The sequence below is a fragment of the Trachemys scripta genome, chromosome 2 (genome assembly GCF_013100865.1).
Source record: "Trachemys scripta elegans isolate TJP31775 chromosome 2, CAS_Tse_1.0, whole genome shotgun sequence".
NCBI classification, from domain to species: domain Eukaryota; kingdom Metazoa; phylum Chordata; order Testudines; family Emydidae; genus Trachemys; species Trachemys scripta.
Genome location: NC_048299.1, coordinates 87,925,692 through 87,944,740, shown reverse-complemented (window position 1 = coordinate 87,944,740; position 19,049 = coordinate 87,925,692). Strand labels below are relative to the sequence as shown.

Genomic DNA, 19,049 nt, shown 5'->3' with positions numbered 1-19,049 from the left:
AAATGAAGGCCTGGTCTTCACCAGGAAATTAGGTTGGCATAACTACGTTACGCAGGATGTGAAAAATCTACAACCCTGAGTGATGCAGTTAAACCAACTTAACCCCTGGTGTAGACTCAGGGATTTGGAGAACCTACACCAACAGGAGAACCCCACCAGCGAAGGTAATGTCTTCACTTAAGTGCTACAGCAGCACAGATTATCATTTTAAGTACAGACAAGCCCAAAGACACTGAAAAGGAGGTCCTGAAGACACTGTGTGTAATGAAAAATAAGAATTTCAGATAGTTTTATGCTCTTGGGGGAGGGATAGCTCAGTGGTTTGAGCATTGGCCTGCTAAGCCCAGGGTTGTGAGTTCAATCCTTGAGGGGGCCACTTAGGGATCTGGGGCAAAAATCTGTCTGGGGATTGGTCCTGCTTTGAGCAGGGGGTTGGACTAGATGACCTCCTGAGGTCCCTGACATTCTATGATTCTATCCTTTGTGAGAAGCTTCAAAAAGTTACTTTTAAGAGCTGTGAAGTACTGTTGTCTAGAACACTGCAAATGTTCACATTTACATAAGCCTTGAATTCCATGGAACTTATTTAAAACATACATTTCATATCTCCTTAATCAAAAGATTCACTAGCAAACCTGCACAGATTTGTGGTTTTGCCTCCAAAGCATGTGGAATTAAAGGTTTTTGCAGTTTCGTCTGGAAGTTGCCAAGTTTGATCTGGTTTCAACCGTGTTTTGCTGAGAGTTTTTGGATTCATTCAAACCCCAAGCACAAATTTGAAATTCAGATGTGCAGAAATTCAGAAACCTGAGAATATGCTTACAAGACCCCCTGCAAAGTGAAGCAGCTAAAACTTGCATAGCTCTCCTCGTGACCCTTTATGTGAGAAGGTTATGAGAGCCAACACAGTTAATCTATCTTAAGCATTACCTACTGAACTAAGTAACTTTCACTCATCTTCATTACATCTTTGATATAGTCCCATAGGTCAGTGGTTCTCAACCAGGGGTCCGAGGCCTCCTGGGAGGCCATGAGCAGGTTTTGGGGGCCACCACGCAGGGCCAGCATTAGACTCACTGGGGCCCTGGGCAGAAAGCCGAAGCCCTGCCACATGGGGTTGAAGCCTGAGCCCCTCCTCCTGAGACTGAAACCAAAGCCTGAGCAATGTAACTTTGCGGGGGCTCCTGTGGCATGAGGCCCCCCAGGTAATTGGCCTGCTTGCTACCCCCTAACGCCGGCCCTGGCTTTTATATGCAGAAAACCCATTATTGTGACACAGGTGGGCTGTGGAGTTTTTATAGCATGTTGGGTGGGCCTCAGAAAGAAAAAAGTTGAGAGCCCCTGCCATGGGTATTGTATTGTTAGACATACCGGTATATGTCAGTATATACACATATGTATTTATTCACATATGTTTATCAAATGTAAGAAATAATGCTATGGGCCAGGTTTTCAGAAGCACCTCGATGACTTAGGAGCACAAGTTCCATTGACTTTCTGTGGGATTTGTGCTCCTAAGTCATTTCTGCATTTGAAAAGTCAACCTTGTATAATTATAGAACTAAGTGATTTACATGCTAGGGATAATAACTGTCTTTAGACTGTGAGTTCTTCAGGGCATGGACCATCTCCTTGGTCTGTATTTATGCAGTGCTCAGTACAGTGGGGTGCTAGTCCGTGTCTGGGGGTTCTAGGCAGTATGGTAATACAAATGAATAATAATAATGAGGTTGATGGCTTTTGTGCAGATATTTATAATGTAAACCTTTTATCTTTTTCACAGAATCATGTAAACCCAGCAATGGATTTTACACAAACCCCTCCAGGAATGCTAGCCCTTGACAACATGCTGTACTTTGCCAAACACCACCAGGATGCATATATCCGGGTAAGGGTTCTTTCCCACTTCACACATTTTAGTTTCACAGCTCACACAGATTATTTCATATTTTTAAATCATAATTCCAGGAAAACAGATGGGATCCTGACATCCCAAAGAGTAATTAACAACTGAACAGAAAACCACAGGGCACAGAATACCACAGCTTTCTGTGAAAGCTTCGTGTGAATGCTCCAGTGTTGTATGTCTGATTCAAGTAGTATTAATGGCCTTTATGTTTTGTAGCATGACCTGCAAAGGAAGGGGGAAAATAAGTTTATGCCCTGTGTTATGTATGGAGTACAATCTGAAAGATTCTGTAAAAAATATGCAGATTTTCTTTCTTTTTTTTCTCAAGAAGCAGAATTCTCTGTCCGGCGCCATTCCATTAACCCTGCCAAAAACTGACCTTATCTCCCCAGGTAAAGATTCCTCTAGTGTGTCTAATACGCCTTGTCAACTGACCTTATCAACACTGTCCTAGGGATTAAGGTACTTCTGCTAGGAAGCTATTAGAAATTATGTATTTCATTTGGACGCAGGGAGAGCCGGAGCATGATTCACTCTGCACACCCCACTCCTGCCCCCCAGTTCCTGCCCACTCCTCCTCCTACCTTAGTTATTCTAAAGACAGTTTGATAGCAATGAGTTATATCTTGTTTCCTTATATATAGAGACGTTTAAAAGACAATAATCTCAGCATGTGAACATCCTGATCTTTATATTCCTGAAACTGAATATATTGCCCTCTATAAGCCTACCTACTACAAGTGAGTGGAGGATGAGAAAATCAATAAAGTGGAAGTCCAGAAAGTCATTAAATATTCCTGAGATAGTTGGCACAGCTAAATGGCACAATTGCAGAGAAGAAGAGACCTATTTAAAGAAGACTAAATACAAGAAGAAAAACAATAGGCATATATATCATTGTTAGTTTAAAAAAAAATTCCAAGTGGAATATGGTATGTGGAAAGCTCCATTTAAAAGTGAATTTTAAATGATATTCATTAACCTACAGCTTTGCATAAAACAGAATAATGCCAAAGCCTTGAGAGGTTTGCAAAGGGCATGCTGACATCTAGTCCAGTGATGACCCATAAGCAGAATGTCACCATAATAAGAGACAATAAGATCTGCCCTTTAAAGACCTCTCTCTCTCTCTCAGCCCAGATCTAATGTGGCCATTAAAGAACACAGCAGTAACATGGAGTGCAATGAATATTAAACTCTGTAGAAAAAAAGAAATTGAAACATTATTACTTATTAGAAAGTAGGTTTTAAAAGAAACACAACTAAGAGACTATATGTTGAAATCTATTTTATTTTTAAAAGAGAATTAGGCAACCGACTTCCACTGAAATTCATAGACGCCTTTGAAAATCTCAGCCCTAGAGTAGAATACTCTTTACTGGGGCACTCCAATGGACAGCCTATGATCCCAATTAAGAGAGGAGGTCATAATTTTTAAGCAACCTAAATAAACTTTAAAATTGGAGGGAAATTTTCTACTGAATATATATAGTCACTACATTTCATTTATTTTTCTTATATTCATCTTTATTTTGCAAGTACTATATTAAGAATAGGATTTAGCATTTCACACATAATTAACCTCTATGTAAATATCACTTAACCGCTTCATGCTGGTTCAGCTTGTTTCCACTATGTAGAAGTTTTGCTAAAATTGTCCCAAGTTTAGTCATTGCCATTCACCGAGCGATGTCTGTCCTTCCATCTATCTTCTTATATGGTCCCCATTATTAGGGTATCTGAGTGCCTACACATATAAATGAATTTATTCACACAACACCGCAGAAAGCTAGTACTTATTATCCTCATTTTATAGATGGGGAACTGAGGCACAGACCGATTAAATGATTTTTCCCAAACTCACTCAGAGAGTCTGTAGCAGATCCAGGAATTGAACCTGGGACTTCTGAGTTCCATTCCAGTGCCTTAATCACAAGATCATCCTTCCAGCAGAGTACTCATCCCACCAAATTGCGTTGTTCCAGTGCACCATTTTAAGCAGCATACCTGAACAAATCTGAGATCAAAAGTTTGTAGTGCTCCCGGAGTGCTGCAACTCTGATCACAGGCAAACAGCTCACTTTCATGTCTCTCATCTCCTTGCCACCGTGACTGACAGACACTATAATATATCCCAGCAGGCCATGCTCCTCCTGTCCAGCTCCCTATTGGATCTGCCTACATGGCTCTCACCTGCCTCTGCTTCTTTCTCCTTTTGCATTCCTCACGCCACCTGCCCACCTTTACCCTGTTGTTACTTCCACTTGCCTCCTGTCCTCTGGTTTCCAGTATTTCTCCCTCTAAATCTTTGTTGTTCCCAACATTAATAATCTGGCCCCCATTCCTATCTTCCTGATTCCTTCCTTCCCATGAGAAGCAATTCTGTTTAAAATTAAATAGTATGTAATAAGTGGCGTGAGTGTGTGGGGAGAGCATCAGAGGAGAATGCTACAACCAACAGACCGTTAGAATAGAGAGATTTGCATAATCACTGTACATTTGTTCAGTCCATAGTTAACCACACATTATACAGACCTCTGTATTCTGATTAGTAATGGAGGGTAGCCTGTCAGAGTACAGAGATTTGCATAATTGCTGTATGGTTCTTTCTCATCTCTACTGAAAATCTCTAGCTTCTGTGCTCAGAATGTTCAAGCTTTTTCCTGCCCAAAAATGCCACCTCGCCTTCTCTCTGCCTTCAGCTAAAGCAGGAGAATTCCACAATTAACAAGTGTATTGCACTATAAACAGGTGTGCCACAGTGCCGACAAATAAGACAAAGTCCCTACCCTGTGGCGCTAGTCTTAGAGTATTTCTACAATGCAATTAAAAACCTGCAGCAAGCTTGGGCTGCAGGACTGTTTAATTGCAGTGTAGATGTCTAGGCTTGTGCTGGAGCCCAGGCTCTAGGACCCTGTGAGGTGGGAGGGTCCCAGAGCTTGGGCTGCAACCCGAGCCGGAACATCTACACCACAATTAAACAGCCCTGCAGCCTGAATCCCATCAGCCTGACTCAGGTGGCAGGAGCCAGCTGTGGGTGTCTGTCTGCAGTGTAGACATACCCTTAGTTGCGAGAAACTGCATGAGAGCTATGGCCAAAGACCATGGGTAAGGAAGGCAGGGCTGTACTGATAAGAACATGTGGCTGCTGAAGATGTTGATGCACACATCTTGAGGGTGAGTCTGAATTTCTTTTTCCAGTTACTTTCCTTCAGCCTTTCTTCATACCCTTAACGCAGCTTATGTTGACCTAACTATGTAAGTGTCTACAATTAAATTTCACTCCCGCTAACGTAATTGTCCCCCTACGTCTACTTAATAACTCCACCTCCATGAGCGGCGTAGAGTCAAAGTCAGTGTAGTTTGGTCGACACTGTGTCCATGTAGACACTGCATTGCTTATGTCGACTGTTACTGGCTTTTTAGGAACTATCCCACAATTCCCCACAGTGACAGTACAATCAATAGAAGCGGTCCTGGTGAGGATGTGCATCGCTGACACAAGGAGCAAAGTGTAGACACGCGCAAGTGATGTAATTACTGTGTCAGCGCTATGCTGATATAAATTAGATCAACTTAATTTTGTAGTGTAGACATGGACTAAGAGAACAATTAAGATTTGTAGGCCTTGCAGAAGGTTTTGGTGTAGATACTTGAAGGAGATAAAAGGGTGGAGGCCTAGTGAACTGAATAAAAAAGGGCCTTCAAAGTTTAGGGGATTAGATGGCAGAAGGTGACAAGGCTATTAGATGGAGATCGAGGGAGTGGTTAACTCTGTATCTTGAAAGAAGAAAGAAAAGTGTTGTGGAAATTCTGAAATAGAAATAATTAAAAACAAATAAAGTTGAACAACCTTCCCCTCTTGCCTTTTGATTCCTGTCCTCCTTCCGCTGGCTACAGTTCAGCAAGACACATCTCTCTAGAATAAATAGTTTGTTTACACAACTCTGTTTCTCCTCCACCCCAGGTCAGTTTTTCAACTGGTTGTGGGTTTTTCATTTGGACATTTATGTTAATTGTCATTGAATTTCACTGTCTGTTTACCATTTAATGTGACTGGAGGTCTCTTGAGAAAAAGGTTGTTTAGTATAAAGAAAGCACAGTTCTCTCTAATTATATGGTTTCCTTGCTACCTTCTGGATTTTTTTTTTTTAAAGTTTGCTGCGAAATTATCATTTTTCCTTCTTTTTTTAAATTTTTTTTTAAACGAATGGCTTTGGTGATATCAGTGACTTCAATAAAGTACACAGTAGTTTTTCACGCTCCACTTACAAAATCCATTGCAATTCTTAGATGCTCTGCTTTTAAAAGGTGCAGTCATGTAATATATGGTATTCACTGATGGAAGTAATACTGAATCTCTGAAAGAAATTAAAGAACTTTTAACATTCAAAAGGAAAAATTGGCAGTTTCCCAAGTTGCATAATTACAGGACAGTTCATAGTGTGTAATTAAAGTTAACAGTAAAGCAAATGATTGGAATAAAGCTTTGTGACAGATAATCTTTTTTTTTTTTTTTGTTCTTATGGAGCAGACAAGTTCCTCCCTACCCTACCCAAACCACCTCAGCAGCAATTTCTAATAATTTTTTTTAGAATAAAATTGTTACCATTTAAACATATACTATGCCATACAGGGATTTTCCATTAGAATTACATTTTCCTATAACTAACTTGCAGTAATATAGAGCTGAAACTTTCCTTAGTGTAAAAAGTGACCCCTGGAAAAGCCTTTTTTTGTGGTTATAATCTCTTGTACTTCCTCACTGCTTTGTCTGGGATCTGTTGAAATGGATATTTAATGGCCCACAGCTGGGCGGATATTACCAGTACCAGTGAGAGACTCGGGTACAGTATGCTTAATTTACGGTAATTTATTTGAGAAAGAATCACACAAGCAGGTAAGGTTACATAGCAAACATCTTCCCCCAGTAAGCCTCAGCTCCCCAAGCATTAAACCCTCAGTAACTATGTTGGCCTTACACAGTATCCTGATTGGCAAACAAAGCAGGTATATCTACCAATTCTAGATGGAGACTTTTTCTCTTCTCTTCTATCCCCTTTCAGGTACTTGGTCTGTCAAGGGCCCCCCCGAAGCAGGGTATTGGTTACCCTGATGACCTCTGGTTCTAAAGTCCAACAAACGTCCCTCGAGGCAGGGTCTCGGTTCCCCTGATGACTTCTGTCTCACAGGTTAATTGGGAAACACTAGTTTAGCTAATTTACTGTGCTTAGCATATATACCCTTTTGTTCTCAAAGGAGTCTCATGTTCCAAAAATATGCTCAATGGGCGTTTATTATTGGTATATTCTAATTAATATTTTGGAAGGAGGGGCTGTAGAACAGACCCAGACCAAAGCTCAATCAACATTTACCCTCTCATCAATCATTTGCTTAAGCCCTTAGCGTGATGTCATCCAGAAAGGGTCATTTTGACTTATATCAGCTCGCACCAAGCCCACTGATCCCATGATTTTATGCCTTCTTTACTTTGTGAGCTGATCCCCGGTGGCTGATATTTCAAAGTTCGATGTTGAAACATACAGGCAGCTCGAGACGTTATTAACCATTCAAATGCAGTTTCAGCAATTCCAATAATTTTTCACATCATTCATCTAATGCTAAGAGAATTCTGCTCCCAGAATCCTCTAGCAAGTTCAGACGTACCAAGTCATACCAACTCATGTTTACCACATTCATTCACATCAGTCACAGCAATTCATAATAATTTGGCACCGGCCCCACAGGATCCATAGCACAAGGCTGTTTTATTTGAAACCATGATTGTTTTTTACAAGATACAATTAGGAGTGAACTATACAGCTTTGTATCTGACTTACTTTGTTTATGTGTATTATACACCTCTACCCCGATATAACGCGACCTGATATAACACGAATTCAGATATCAAGGGTAAAGCAGCTCTCCGGGGAGGGTTGGGGGGGGCTGCACGCTCTGGCAGATCAAAGCAAATTCGATATAACGCAGTTTCACCTATAACACGGTAAGATTTTTTGGCTCCCGAGGACAGCGTTATATCAGGGTAGAGGTGTATTGATGTAATGAATGGAATGTCCATTTCATTAGTCTATCCCTGGAGACTAATGGAACCAGAATGGTTCTAGATGTTTATAGGGGATTGTAGTCTTCTGTATTTGTGAGCTAATAGAATATGAAGATTGTTGTTGTTCATCATTGATACGTTGGGTTCTAAATGATGCCTTCCCATAGATCATCTTCACAGATCACCTTGGCATACTGATGACCTGCAACAGATGCAAACATGAGAGGGAGGATAGAGTGTTACTGTTGGTCATTGTTCTCCCAAGCCAAGTCAAATGCGACATGTTGTGGCTGTTATGCAGGCAAAGAAGGGTTCTCATCTCTGTGATTCTCTTCTAGTGCTTCTGTTCTGGACGATGTACAGTTCGATGAATTCTTTGTATTTTTTTCTTGGCTGGGTTCAGTCAGATTCTGATGCGTCTTGCTGTTTCCCAGGGGTCAGATTGTGTCTGGTGGAGACAAATATAGCTCCATTGACCTTGAGTTTCAACTAGTTTTGCTGGTGATGGGACCTTAGTGTGGCTGTTTGTGAGTTGGAACCAGGTTTCTCGTATTTAGTAAAATCAAATGGGGAGGTATTGAGTCCATTATTGTCTGAAATCATGAATGTGTCCTTAAGTAAAGGCAAAATACCAGGTAACTCTGGCATCACTAAATTTTCCAGTTTCTTATCAGATTTTTAGCCTATGTAGCGTATAAATACTGTACTGGTCAAATTAGCTGATGATCTCCAATTTGAGATGGACAAAGGAAAGCTGTCCACATTGATTCATTTAGGTCTCTTGCCATCCTTTGATGCTGTTGACCACAAGGTGGTATTGATTTGACTAGCAGCTCTGGCTGGAGAGACTCGCAGTAGACTGAGATCACAGTGGATTCCATTTACTGTCTTTTAGATATTCTGTGATGTTATTCTGTCTTGTTTTCAATAATATATGTCTTGTTCTCAGACTCTCATGATGGCTTATGTCTGAAAGTAAAATAAATATTGTAAATATTGTAAATGGCAACTTTTTCAAATTTGTCACATGGATCCATTTAAAGATGAAGGATGAGATTGTCATCTGTTGTAAATGGGCACGCCGCCATTGAAATCACTGGACCTGTGCCAGTTCATAGCAGCTGAGGGTCTGACCACATGTGTATAATCAAAATGCTGCTGGGTGCACCTTCCTCCCTTGAGACTATCTGGTGATTATTATTACTTACTTTATTTGTGACCTCTTTACTGCTCTGCCAAGAGTAAAAAGCAGCAGAAGAGCAAGGGAACGTGCCTCATGTGTAGAACAGTTCAAATGCTCCAAATTCTCCAGTTTTTTTTTATTTCAGCTATCCCTTTGTATTAGAATTAACCTCAATGAATTTTCTGTATCAGGAGTTCTCAGCCTTTTTTTTTCTGAGCCCCCCATAATGTGCTATGAAAACTCCATGGCCCACCTGTGCCACAAAACTGTTTTTCTGCATATAAAAGCCAGGTCTAGCATTAGGGGGTAGCAAGCAGGGCAATTGCCTGGGGCCCAACTAGTGTTGCTAACTTTCTAATCACACAAAATGGAACATCCCTGCCCTGCCCCTGCCCTTCCCCTTTTCCAAGGCCCCACTCCATCCCACCCTCCCTCTGTTGCTCACTCTTGCACACCCTCACTCACTTTCACTGGGCTGGGGCAAGAGGTTGGGGTGTGGAACAGGGTATGGGCTCTGGGCTGGGGGTGCAGATTCTGGGGTGGGGCTGGGGATGAGGGGTTTGGGGTGAAGGATGGGGTTCTGGGCTGGGGCAGGGAGTTGGGGTGCGGAGGGGCATGTGAGGGTTCTGGCTGCGGGTGGGGCCTGGGATGAGGGGGTTGGGTGTAGGAGGGGGCTCTGGGCTGGGCCAGGGGTTTGGGGTGGGGGGGATGTGGGGTCCTGGAGGCATTTACCACAGCTCTGAGGAAGCAGATGCCAGGTCCCTGCAGCCTCTAGGCGGATGGGAGGCCAGGCGGCTCTGCGTGGTGTGTGCTGCATTTGCGCCCACAAGTGCCACCCCTTGCAGCTCCTATTGGTCACAGTTCCTGACCAACGGGAATTGCCAAGCTAGTATTTGGGGTGGTACTTAGGACCTGCAGGGACCTGGCAGCCACTTCCAGGAATTGCATGGAGCCCTGGGCCCCCGATGTGCCACTGACAGGACTTTTAACGACCCCTTTTAGAGTCCGTTTTCAACCGGGCATTCCGGATGCCTGGCAACTCTAGGCCCCACACCACAGGGGACCCCATGAAGCTAAGCTGCTCTGGCTTCAGCTCGGGGCCCAGGTGATGGGGCTTTGGCTTTCTGCCCTGGGCCCCAGTGAGTCTAATGCCAGCCCTGCTTGGCAGACCCCCTGAAACCTGCTTGCTGCCCCCAGGGGGCCTTGGACCCCTAGTTGAGAACTGTTGTTCTATATGTTAGTTCACAGGGCCCATCTGACCATGTCTCAGAGAATTGCTGGCCAGTCACCATTGGTAATTTAAAAACTACTGACCAGGTGGGAGAGCAATAGCGCAAACTGTTAGTCAATAGGATTATGTCCGGTAATCCAAAGGAGTAATATACTGCTATGACCTTATTTATGTATACAGGTATACACTTTACCGGCAGGCAGTTTCTTCAGCTATTACCGTACTTTTCTTTTTTCATCTTTGAGCCTTCAAAAATTTTGGGGGAGGGGGAGGTGTCATTTCTGAGCCACAAAGATGCAGATGAACATTGCTGGCATTCTGTGAAGATCATTCATAACTTTAATGGGTTGAGTCACAGTCAGACTGTGTGTTTTATAACCCATACATTTGTTGTATAGGAGGCTTCCTACACATTCTTCCACCAATTCACAAAAGTCTCCTTGTGCCTACTCATTACATCCTGATCAGAATGAGTTGTCCACCATATAATTTGAGCATTTTTGAAGTAAAATTCAATTTGATTCCTGTAATCCTTCCCCCCCACCAAAAAGAAAAAAATGAGTGGAAAGGGATATAATTTATTTCCATTTTGTTAAAGCTGATAAGAAAAGTGAGCTTTGTTGCATTTGTTTTTCTAATATATACAGCCTATTACCCAGGTCATTGATTCTAAACCTTTTTTATATTATTGCCTTCTCTCCTATTATTTTCTTTCTCCATTTTTTTGCCTGTTCTCTCTCTCCCCCACTCCTTGTCTTTATTTTAATTTCTGTTCCTTTTTGTTTCTTACTCTTTTTTTCTGTTCTTTCACCCTTCTGACTCTTTTCACATCTTACACTCCTCCCCCTCAGTAGCTCTGTTTCCCCTCCTTGTTCCCTCACTTACCAGAAGGCTACATATTTCTGAGGGTTGGGAACAGCCATTTGTGTCTGCAGGATTGAGCTGAGTTCTGTGGGAGCTGAGAACAGCTTGGGCTGATGGGCTGCTAATTAAACGTGTGGCCCAATACATGGGAGCTGCCAGCTAAATTGAGTCGTGGTCTGAAGCTCACTGAAGTTGATGGGAGTATTTGGATCAGGTCCTTGGGGTGCCATAATGGTAGCATGGAAAGAAGATGGGTGGTTTTTGGGGGCCACCTGCTACTGTTTCTGCAGAGTTTTGCGATGTGTATGTGTTGTATATGGGGTCGTGTAACTTTTATCACTCACTCTAATCCTGTCCTCCGCCCCGTGCACCATCTTATCCCTCTAAGCTAGTCTGGTGCTATCTAGCAGCCCACCCAACAGGTGTGAAACACTGATTTAGGCCAGCAGTTCTCAAACTTCATTGCACCATGACCCCATTCTGACAACAAAAATTATGACATGACCCTGGGTGGGGAGGGAGGGGTGCGTGTGGAGCCAGAGTTGGAGCTCTGTTGCCCCAGGCAGATGGGGGTGGGGGCCCTTGACTGAAGCCTTGGGTTTCGGCTTCAGCCTGGGCAGCAGGGCTCAGGCTTTGGCTTCAGCCCTGGGCCCCAGTGAGTCTAACGCTGGCCCTGTCAACCCCATTAAAATGGGGTCATGACCCACTTTGGGGTCCTTACCCACAGTTTGAGAAGCGCTGATAGACATTTCTAATGCCCTTATCACAGCAATGGGGTGCAGGGGCTTGGAGTGTGGGAGGGGGCTGAGGCAGGGAGTTGGGGTGGGGTGGGGGTACAGGGTCTGGGCTGGGGCTGCAGGCTCTGTGGTGGGATTGGGGATGAGGAGTTTGGAGTGCAGTAGGTGGTTCCAGCCTGGGACCAAGGGATTTGGAATGCAGGAGGGGGCTCAGGTCTGGGGCAGGGGGTTGGGGTGCGAGAGGGGGTGAAGGCTCTGCTGGTGTGTAGGCTCTGGGGCTCTGGGCTGTGGCAGAGGGGTTCAGGATGCAGGAGAGATCTCCAGGCTGGGGCAGGGATTTGGGGTGCGGCGGGGGGGTTAGGCTTCCAGCTGGGGGTGCAGTCTCTGGGGTGGGGCAGGGGATGAAGGGTTTGGGATGCAGGAGGGGGCTCTGGGTTGGGGAAGGGAGTTAGGGTGTGGGAGAGGGTGTGGGGTGCAGGCTCTGGGAGGGAGTTTTCATGCAAGAGGGGGCTCAGGGCTGAGGCAGGGGGTTGGGTTTCAGGTGGGGGTGTGGGCTCAGGGCTGGGGTAGGGAGTTGGGGTGTGGGAAGGGATGTGGGGTGCAGGCTGTGGGAGGGAGTTTGGGTGTGGGAGGGGGCTCTGGGCTGGGGCAGGGAGTTGGCATGCAGGAGCAGGTGCAGGCTCTGGGTGGCACTTACCTCAGGCAGCTCTCGGCACATCCGGCTCCTAGGCGGAAGGGCAGCCAGAGGGCTCTGCATGGTGCCCAGTCTGCAGGTGTCATGCTCGGGGTGAGGGCAGCATGCAGAGCCCCCGTGGCTGCCCCTATGCCTAAGAGCCGAACATGCCGGCTGCTTCCCAGGAGCCACACGGAGCCAGGTAGGGAGCCTGCCTGTGCTGCCAACCGGATTTTTAACTGCCCAGTCAATGGTGCTTACTGGAGCCACCAGGGTCCCTTTTCGACTGGGCATTCTGGTCAAAAACCGGACACCTGGCAACCCTATCTTCAACACTGGTGGAAGGAGGAAACTCTGGCTCCAGCTATTGTTTCCGTGGCTCCAGGGGTAAAGAGGAGACACTGCATGGCGTTGCAAAGGCCTTCCTCCAACCACCAGTACCCTCAGTGCCTGCAGGAAGTGAAGAGAGGCACTGATCCTATTTTTCAAGGTGAAGTGGTGGTTGGACCTCCTGTTTATTGTGAAACTTTTCTTAGAGTGACTTGGTTTGGTTGGAGGGAAAAATCCCTGCTTCACTACAAAAGGAATTTACTGTTCATGTACATTTGGCAGGAATAATGTGAAAGCAGCATCAAAGGTTCTGAAATTGTACTGCATGCCATTCTGTTGGCAGAAAGCAGAAAGGTTCTTTCAGTCTGGAATCATTCACTGTGCAGCACTGTCCATGTGGAACAATTACAGGTACATCCCAGATTAGCATCTAATATTGCAGTATTCGATTTTATTATACTGCGTATCCATTGCTCAATACTAAACAATATGAAGAAATTCATAATTTTCAGGCGCCAAACTAAACATTCCATACAAAACACAAGTATGGAGAAAACCCCCACTAAGTTACTAAGGTTGCAAGGTCAAGCACTCAAAAGGAAGGAAATACCAGATTTAAGGTATTCAAGTATGATCAACTTTAATTTGGACCCCTGGTGCGCGTGCATTATGGTACAATCTTCAGTTACATGATCACATATTATTTTTTCCACAGGACTGCTTCACACTGTCTCACGGCTGCTTAACCATATTGGTGGTACATGCCTTCCGTTTGACAGCTCTTCCTGTGAGCAGCAGACTACAGGACATCCCTCACACAACACCTCAGTTATCCACTTGGATATTCTGCACCCAACTTCCCTATGGGGTGATCCATCACAGACTTACCACCCATGGCACTTAACTTGGTCCAGTAGTTTAACCTTAGCTTCCTTTTATTAAAGGCAAGATTTTTCAGCTGAGTTCCTTATATCAGAGAGATTATTTCCTGGAGGGCTGATCAGCCTTTCTCTGTTCCTGTCATTTGAATAAGAGGTCCCAAGTCTCCTGGCCTACCACTCTAAGCTTCTCCTTCCCTGGATGATAGATGGTGATTCAAATACCTTTCCCTGGGAGTAGTAAGGTTTTTGTTTTGTCCTGCAAAGCTGTCCCCCGATCAGCTCCCCTCTCACCTAAGTTCCCTGTGTGGCAGCTGCCCAGCAGGCTATCAATTGCCTGCAGTTCAGCTGTCCCTCCCCCCACTGCCATGTGCTGCTCCTGTGCTCTGCCTTGGAGCTGCTCTCCAGAGCCTCCTCCTTGCTTTGAGGGGAGGGGGGGAGAAGAGGTGGTCTAATGTCAGGGTGTCCCCCTCCCCCCACTCCTGCACCCTGCTTACCCCATTTCCATAGAGCAGTGCGGGGTCAAGACAGGGCTCAGGACAGAGGGAGCTTGCTGGCAGGAGCTGCTGTCTCAACTTGCTGATCTATTTAAAAAGGCAGTGTACTTAGAGTGGGGTCAGCAGTACGTAAAGGAGCAATGTGCATCTCTCTCTCTCACACACGGTGTGTGTCTCTGTCTGCCATGCTGTCTCCCCTCCCTCCATTCGTGCTGCCTTGTAGAGTGTGAGGCTACATTAACAACACGTTAACCCTTGAGGGCTCAGCCAATTTCTAGTTCATAATTTAGCAGTAAGGCATTCCCTGGGAAATATCCCACCCTCTGACTTCACCACCTCAACCAAGCTTCACAATCATCGTCGTTGTGTACCAGTATTAAATTGTTTGTTTAAAACTTATACTGTGTGTGTCTGGAACCTAACCCCCCCCCCATTTACATTCATTCTTATGGGGAAATTGGATTCGATTAACATCATTTTGCTTAAAGTCGCATTTTTCAGGAACATAACTGCAACGTTAAATGAGGAGTTACTGTAGTTCCAGATTGTTTCTACGGGATCTGGTGAGGGTTATTATCTTAGCCAACATTTCCTTTTGATGTTTGCCTGTCACAAACTGCAAGAAAAGTAGGTCTTAGCTATATTATTGTACAACAAGTGTAGAGAAATATTCATTGTTAATAGTGCCATGATGCCTGTCAAAGCATCTACATTGGGATTTATTATATTACTGTAGCTGTACTGGATCTTGTAGTCTTTCACTCTGTATCTCATTCCCAGTCATAATGAATCTCTGTGGTATTAGCAAACTTATAGCTCAGTGCAGGAATCTAAGAAATACCACCAACAATTGCTCTGGAGCAATATTCTTTGAGCCAATGTCATCCTTAATGTGTGGACTAGGGGACTGGCTAAATTTATTTCTTAACATTGAAGGAAAATATTTGGCTGCCAATTTCTTCCTTCTGTATTTTGATGGCTGAAATCATGAAGGCAGTACCCATCTTTATAGCTTTGTTCTCAGTTACTAATAAAAAGTCAATTGAAAACATATAAACTGTTTGCCTTGTCTAGGTCAACGTTATGTTATGATCAGATATGAAAAATATTTCTCTGTCCAATACTGAGGGACCATATCGTGCTCCGATGGCATGATATTCAATGAAGGATCACCAAGGAATAATGTAAAGTTTCCAGCAACAGTTATTAAGTAAAACTTTTGTTTCCTGTTTGTTGCTGGAAACTTTACATTATACCTCGGTGATTCTGGCATGAGGCTTGAGTTTTTGCTATGTTATCCTCTGTAGTTGGGTGAGTGGCTGTTGGATGTCTAGCATTCTTGTTTACTGGAGAAGCATCCTGTCTCCCTCCCAGACAACTGCTGGATAAATGTCTGTCATTTCCAGCTTTGACCCTGTGGAAAGAAGCATCATTTAAACAATCAGTTTAGTTGACTTTGCTGTCTAAGTTTATCTGTAAGTGTAGACGAAGATCAGCACCATGGCAGCTATATCAATTGCTGACAATTGATGACTGAAATGGTACCATTTCCGAATGTAAAGAAAGGCCTTCGTTTCTCTCTCTCACACACTTTGATTTTGTTTAGTAAGTATTTGGAAACTTTCCCCTCCATCCCACAGTAAAGATTGAAATTTAGGGTGGGGAAGCAGTATTTTCTATGGCACAAATGAAATAACTTTGAAAAATACATTATAAAAGAGTAAGACAAACATTTGCAGCAACAATCTTCTCCAATTCCTGCCCCTTAATTAGCTATAGAATATTACTGGTGGGAATGCTAAAAAAAAAAAGGGGGGGGGGGGTAAATAACATTTACTTTCTTAAAAATTGTCTCCTCTTGCCCTTTCACATTTATTTAACCCATTCTTACTTTCTTATTTTTCAGTAACATCTTCAACTTGTTCCTCTTAGGATTTATTTTGTCTTCCTTTCTAGCTTTACTCTCTTCTGTATTACACTCTGCATAGCTATACTTTCCCCCTTTTACTTTATTTGTTGTTTCTTCGTAGTTCTCTTTTCTTTCCTCTGAGCACTTCCTAGTCTCTTCTCTCATGTTGTTTCTTCTGCTTGCTCTCCTCTGTAGTTTTTCTTCCTTTTCCTTGGCCTCTTTCTCTTTATATCTTTTTACCTTTTTCTCCACCCTGGATCCTTTTTAATATGTGAGCACTACATGTAGCTGTTGTCTTAACTTTCCTCACAGTGCCTTAGTGTAGGGGTGGTGATCTCTGAACAATAGCTGATCTCATTTCCCAGTTATGGTTTAAGTACTTAAAACAGTGGTGGGTTAGGTTTGGAGTTCCAGCCTGTGCTCTAAATTTCATAACTTGTGTTTTGTTAAACCAGATAATGTTTTACTAAATATCTTTGTAGTAATTATGAGGCTGTAAACAAATTCAGTCTCCTTGGAGCAATTAAAAGACTTGTCAGAAAACTACCTTGGTCCAGTGAAAAATTTTCAGACTTTACTGAAATGTTCTTATACAAGAAAAGATGAAGCCATTATGTGTATACCATACATTGTTACCATAATGGGGGGCTGGCAATAGAAGGAAATGAAGGAGAGAACTGATTGAGCAGTATGCAGCACTCCCACAATTTGGAGTAGGGGCTGTCTTTTCGTTAAATGTGTATACAGCACCTAGAATTGTGGAGGACCAAATCCTTGATTGGGGCCTCCAGGTGCTATCACAATGCAAATAATAAACATCAGAAAACACTGAGGGAGGTAGTACCATGCCAGGAAAGGAGAGAGCGGCCAGGTAGTTCATGGCTGAGATGAAGCCAAGAGGAGTTATATCTTAACTGTGGATTCCCGTTTGAATAAGGATTATGTGGGTTTGGTGACACCTTGGCTGTTAATTTTTCTTAGAGGAACCAATAAACCGATAGAATCATGCATCAAGCTAAGTTATAAAACCGAATACAAAGGTGGATGAGTATTTTTGGTCTAGATTTGTATATTACTTCCTAGATATGTTTCTCTCCCTGCTAGTGTTTTTGAGCAACTTGCTAAAGAAACCTGTTTGCCCACTGACTATTTCTGTCCCCTTCACAACCAGAGAGCTTAGGGAAACAAAGATAAAACAAAGATACTGCCTTTGTCAGCAGTATTTTATTCATGTTTTATTTTGCATCAGGATATGGTATTCCTAAGTTATGAAAAGTGTATTACAGATAGATTTAAAACATTCATTAGTATATGTTTTAAATCTATTGCCAAGATTAGGAATTATTTCTCCTGGGTTGTTTATAAAAGCTGGTTTTTACGGTAGTTGTGGCTTATTAAAGATCAGTATCTGTAACTGTAGAATGTACATCCACATGTTTAACTGCAGCTATGCCTTTTCCATTTTCCTTGCTTGCAGAATTCTTACTGTGTGTCATGTCGTCTTTGTTCTGCACAGAAAATGTGAAAATATGGATGCTTGAATGGAAGGAGAAAGAGGAGCATTCTGAAGCTGCTTTACATATTGATTACTCAAATTGCCATTTAATTTGGTGCATAGTAGTACACAGTGCCTCAACTATTTCTCAGCCATTCTTATTGATTGCAGTAATTCTGCTTTAACATTATATGAAGATACAGTTTTACCATTAAATATTTATGCACTCATGAAATGTTAACACATTGGGTTAATGTGAAATTCAACAAAATGTGTTTGCCAGAAGCAGTGATATTGCTAAAACTAGTGCCTTTTCCCCCTCCACTTTCATTTTTCTCTCTGCATTGATTTTATTACCCACTTTCCTTAGCTGTATCTAAATCTGTGTCAAAACAGCCCCTCGCTCCAGTATGCAGATTTTCTTTTTTATTATGAGAGAGAAAAATAAAACAAGTGATTTCAATAATGTGAAATGAACCATTGCATTTGGCTTGTATCACTCTATCCTATCTCCAGCACTTGGGTCTGGTAGCAGCAGGGGCAGCTCCAGGCACCGGCGCACCAAGCGTGTGCCTGGGGCGGCAAGCCGCGGGGGGCAGTCTGCTGGTCGCCGTGAGGGCGGCAGTCAGGCTGCTTTCGGCGGCATGCCTGCGAGAGGTCCGCCGGTCCCATGGCTTCGGCGGCAATTCAGTGGTGGGTACGCCGAAGGCGTGGGACCGGCGGACCTCCCACTGGCATGCCACCAAATCCGCATTACCAGCGGACTTCCCAGAAGGCGTGCCGCCGAAGGCTACCTCACTGCCATGCTTGGGGCGGCAAAATACATAGAGCCACCCCTGGGTAGCAGATCACTTTTTCCTATGAGAAGGGCTCTAAAATAGGATGACTTATCCAGAATGCATAGTGGAGAGATGTTCACTTGTTCCTGAAGGGTGGCTTCAGGAATGTAAAACAAAAATTGTAGAGGTGTTTCTTTGATTTGGTACAGCTGTTATTCAGGTATTGCAGTGAATAATTAGGTATGGTTTCATCCTAAACTTCTAGCAGAAAAAAGAACTCCTCTAGCAGAGCATTGAACTACTCAGAGGCCTTTCTCCTCACATACCATTGTTGCTGTTCGAGATCAGTTAGGGCACATCAGCTAAGAGACTAAATATTAGGAGGCAGGTGGCAGGACATACTAGTGATTCTTTAACCCATCTATTAAATACCACCTTTGTGGAAGAGTCCTATAGGATTTAATAGGGATAAAACCATTATGATTCAATAGGAATTGTTG

General features: G+C 43.5%; 1 protein-coding gene and 1 long non-coding RNA gene across 2 annotated transcripts in view; one reads left to right on the top strand and one right to left on the bottom strand.

Annotated features, from left to right (window-relative positions):
- ELMO1 (engulfment and cell motility 1) overlaps positions 1–19,049 on the top strand; it is a 322,852-nt gene that overhangs the window by 90,899 nt on the left and 212,904 nt on the right. Inside the window, exon 10 of the mRNA XM_034761212.1 lies at positions 1,784–1,888. Coding sequence (XP_034617103.1) covers positions 1,784–1,888 — 105 coding nt within the window. The remainder of the gene's footprint in view (positions 1–1,783; positions 1,889–19,049) is intronic.
- Positions 1,895–7,170, bottom strand: LOC117872579. The gene is made up of 5 exons (XR_004644519.1): positions 6,930–7,170; positions 6,182–6,270; positions 3,774–3,916; positions 3,514–3,656; positions 1,895–2,131 (listed from the first exon to the last, which is right to left on the bottom strand). It is a non-coding gene; the product is annotated as an uncharacterized LOC117872579 (long non-coding RNA).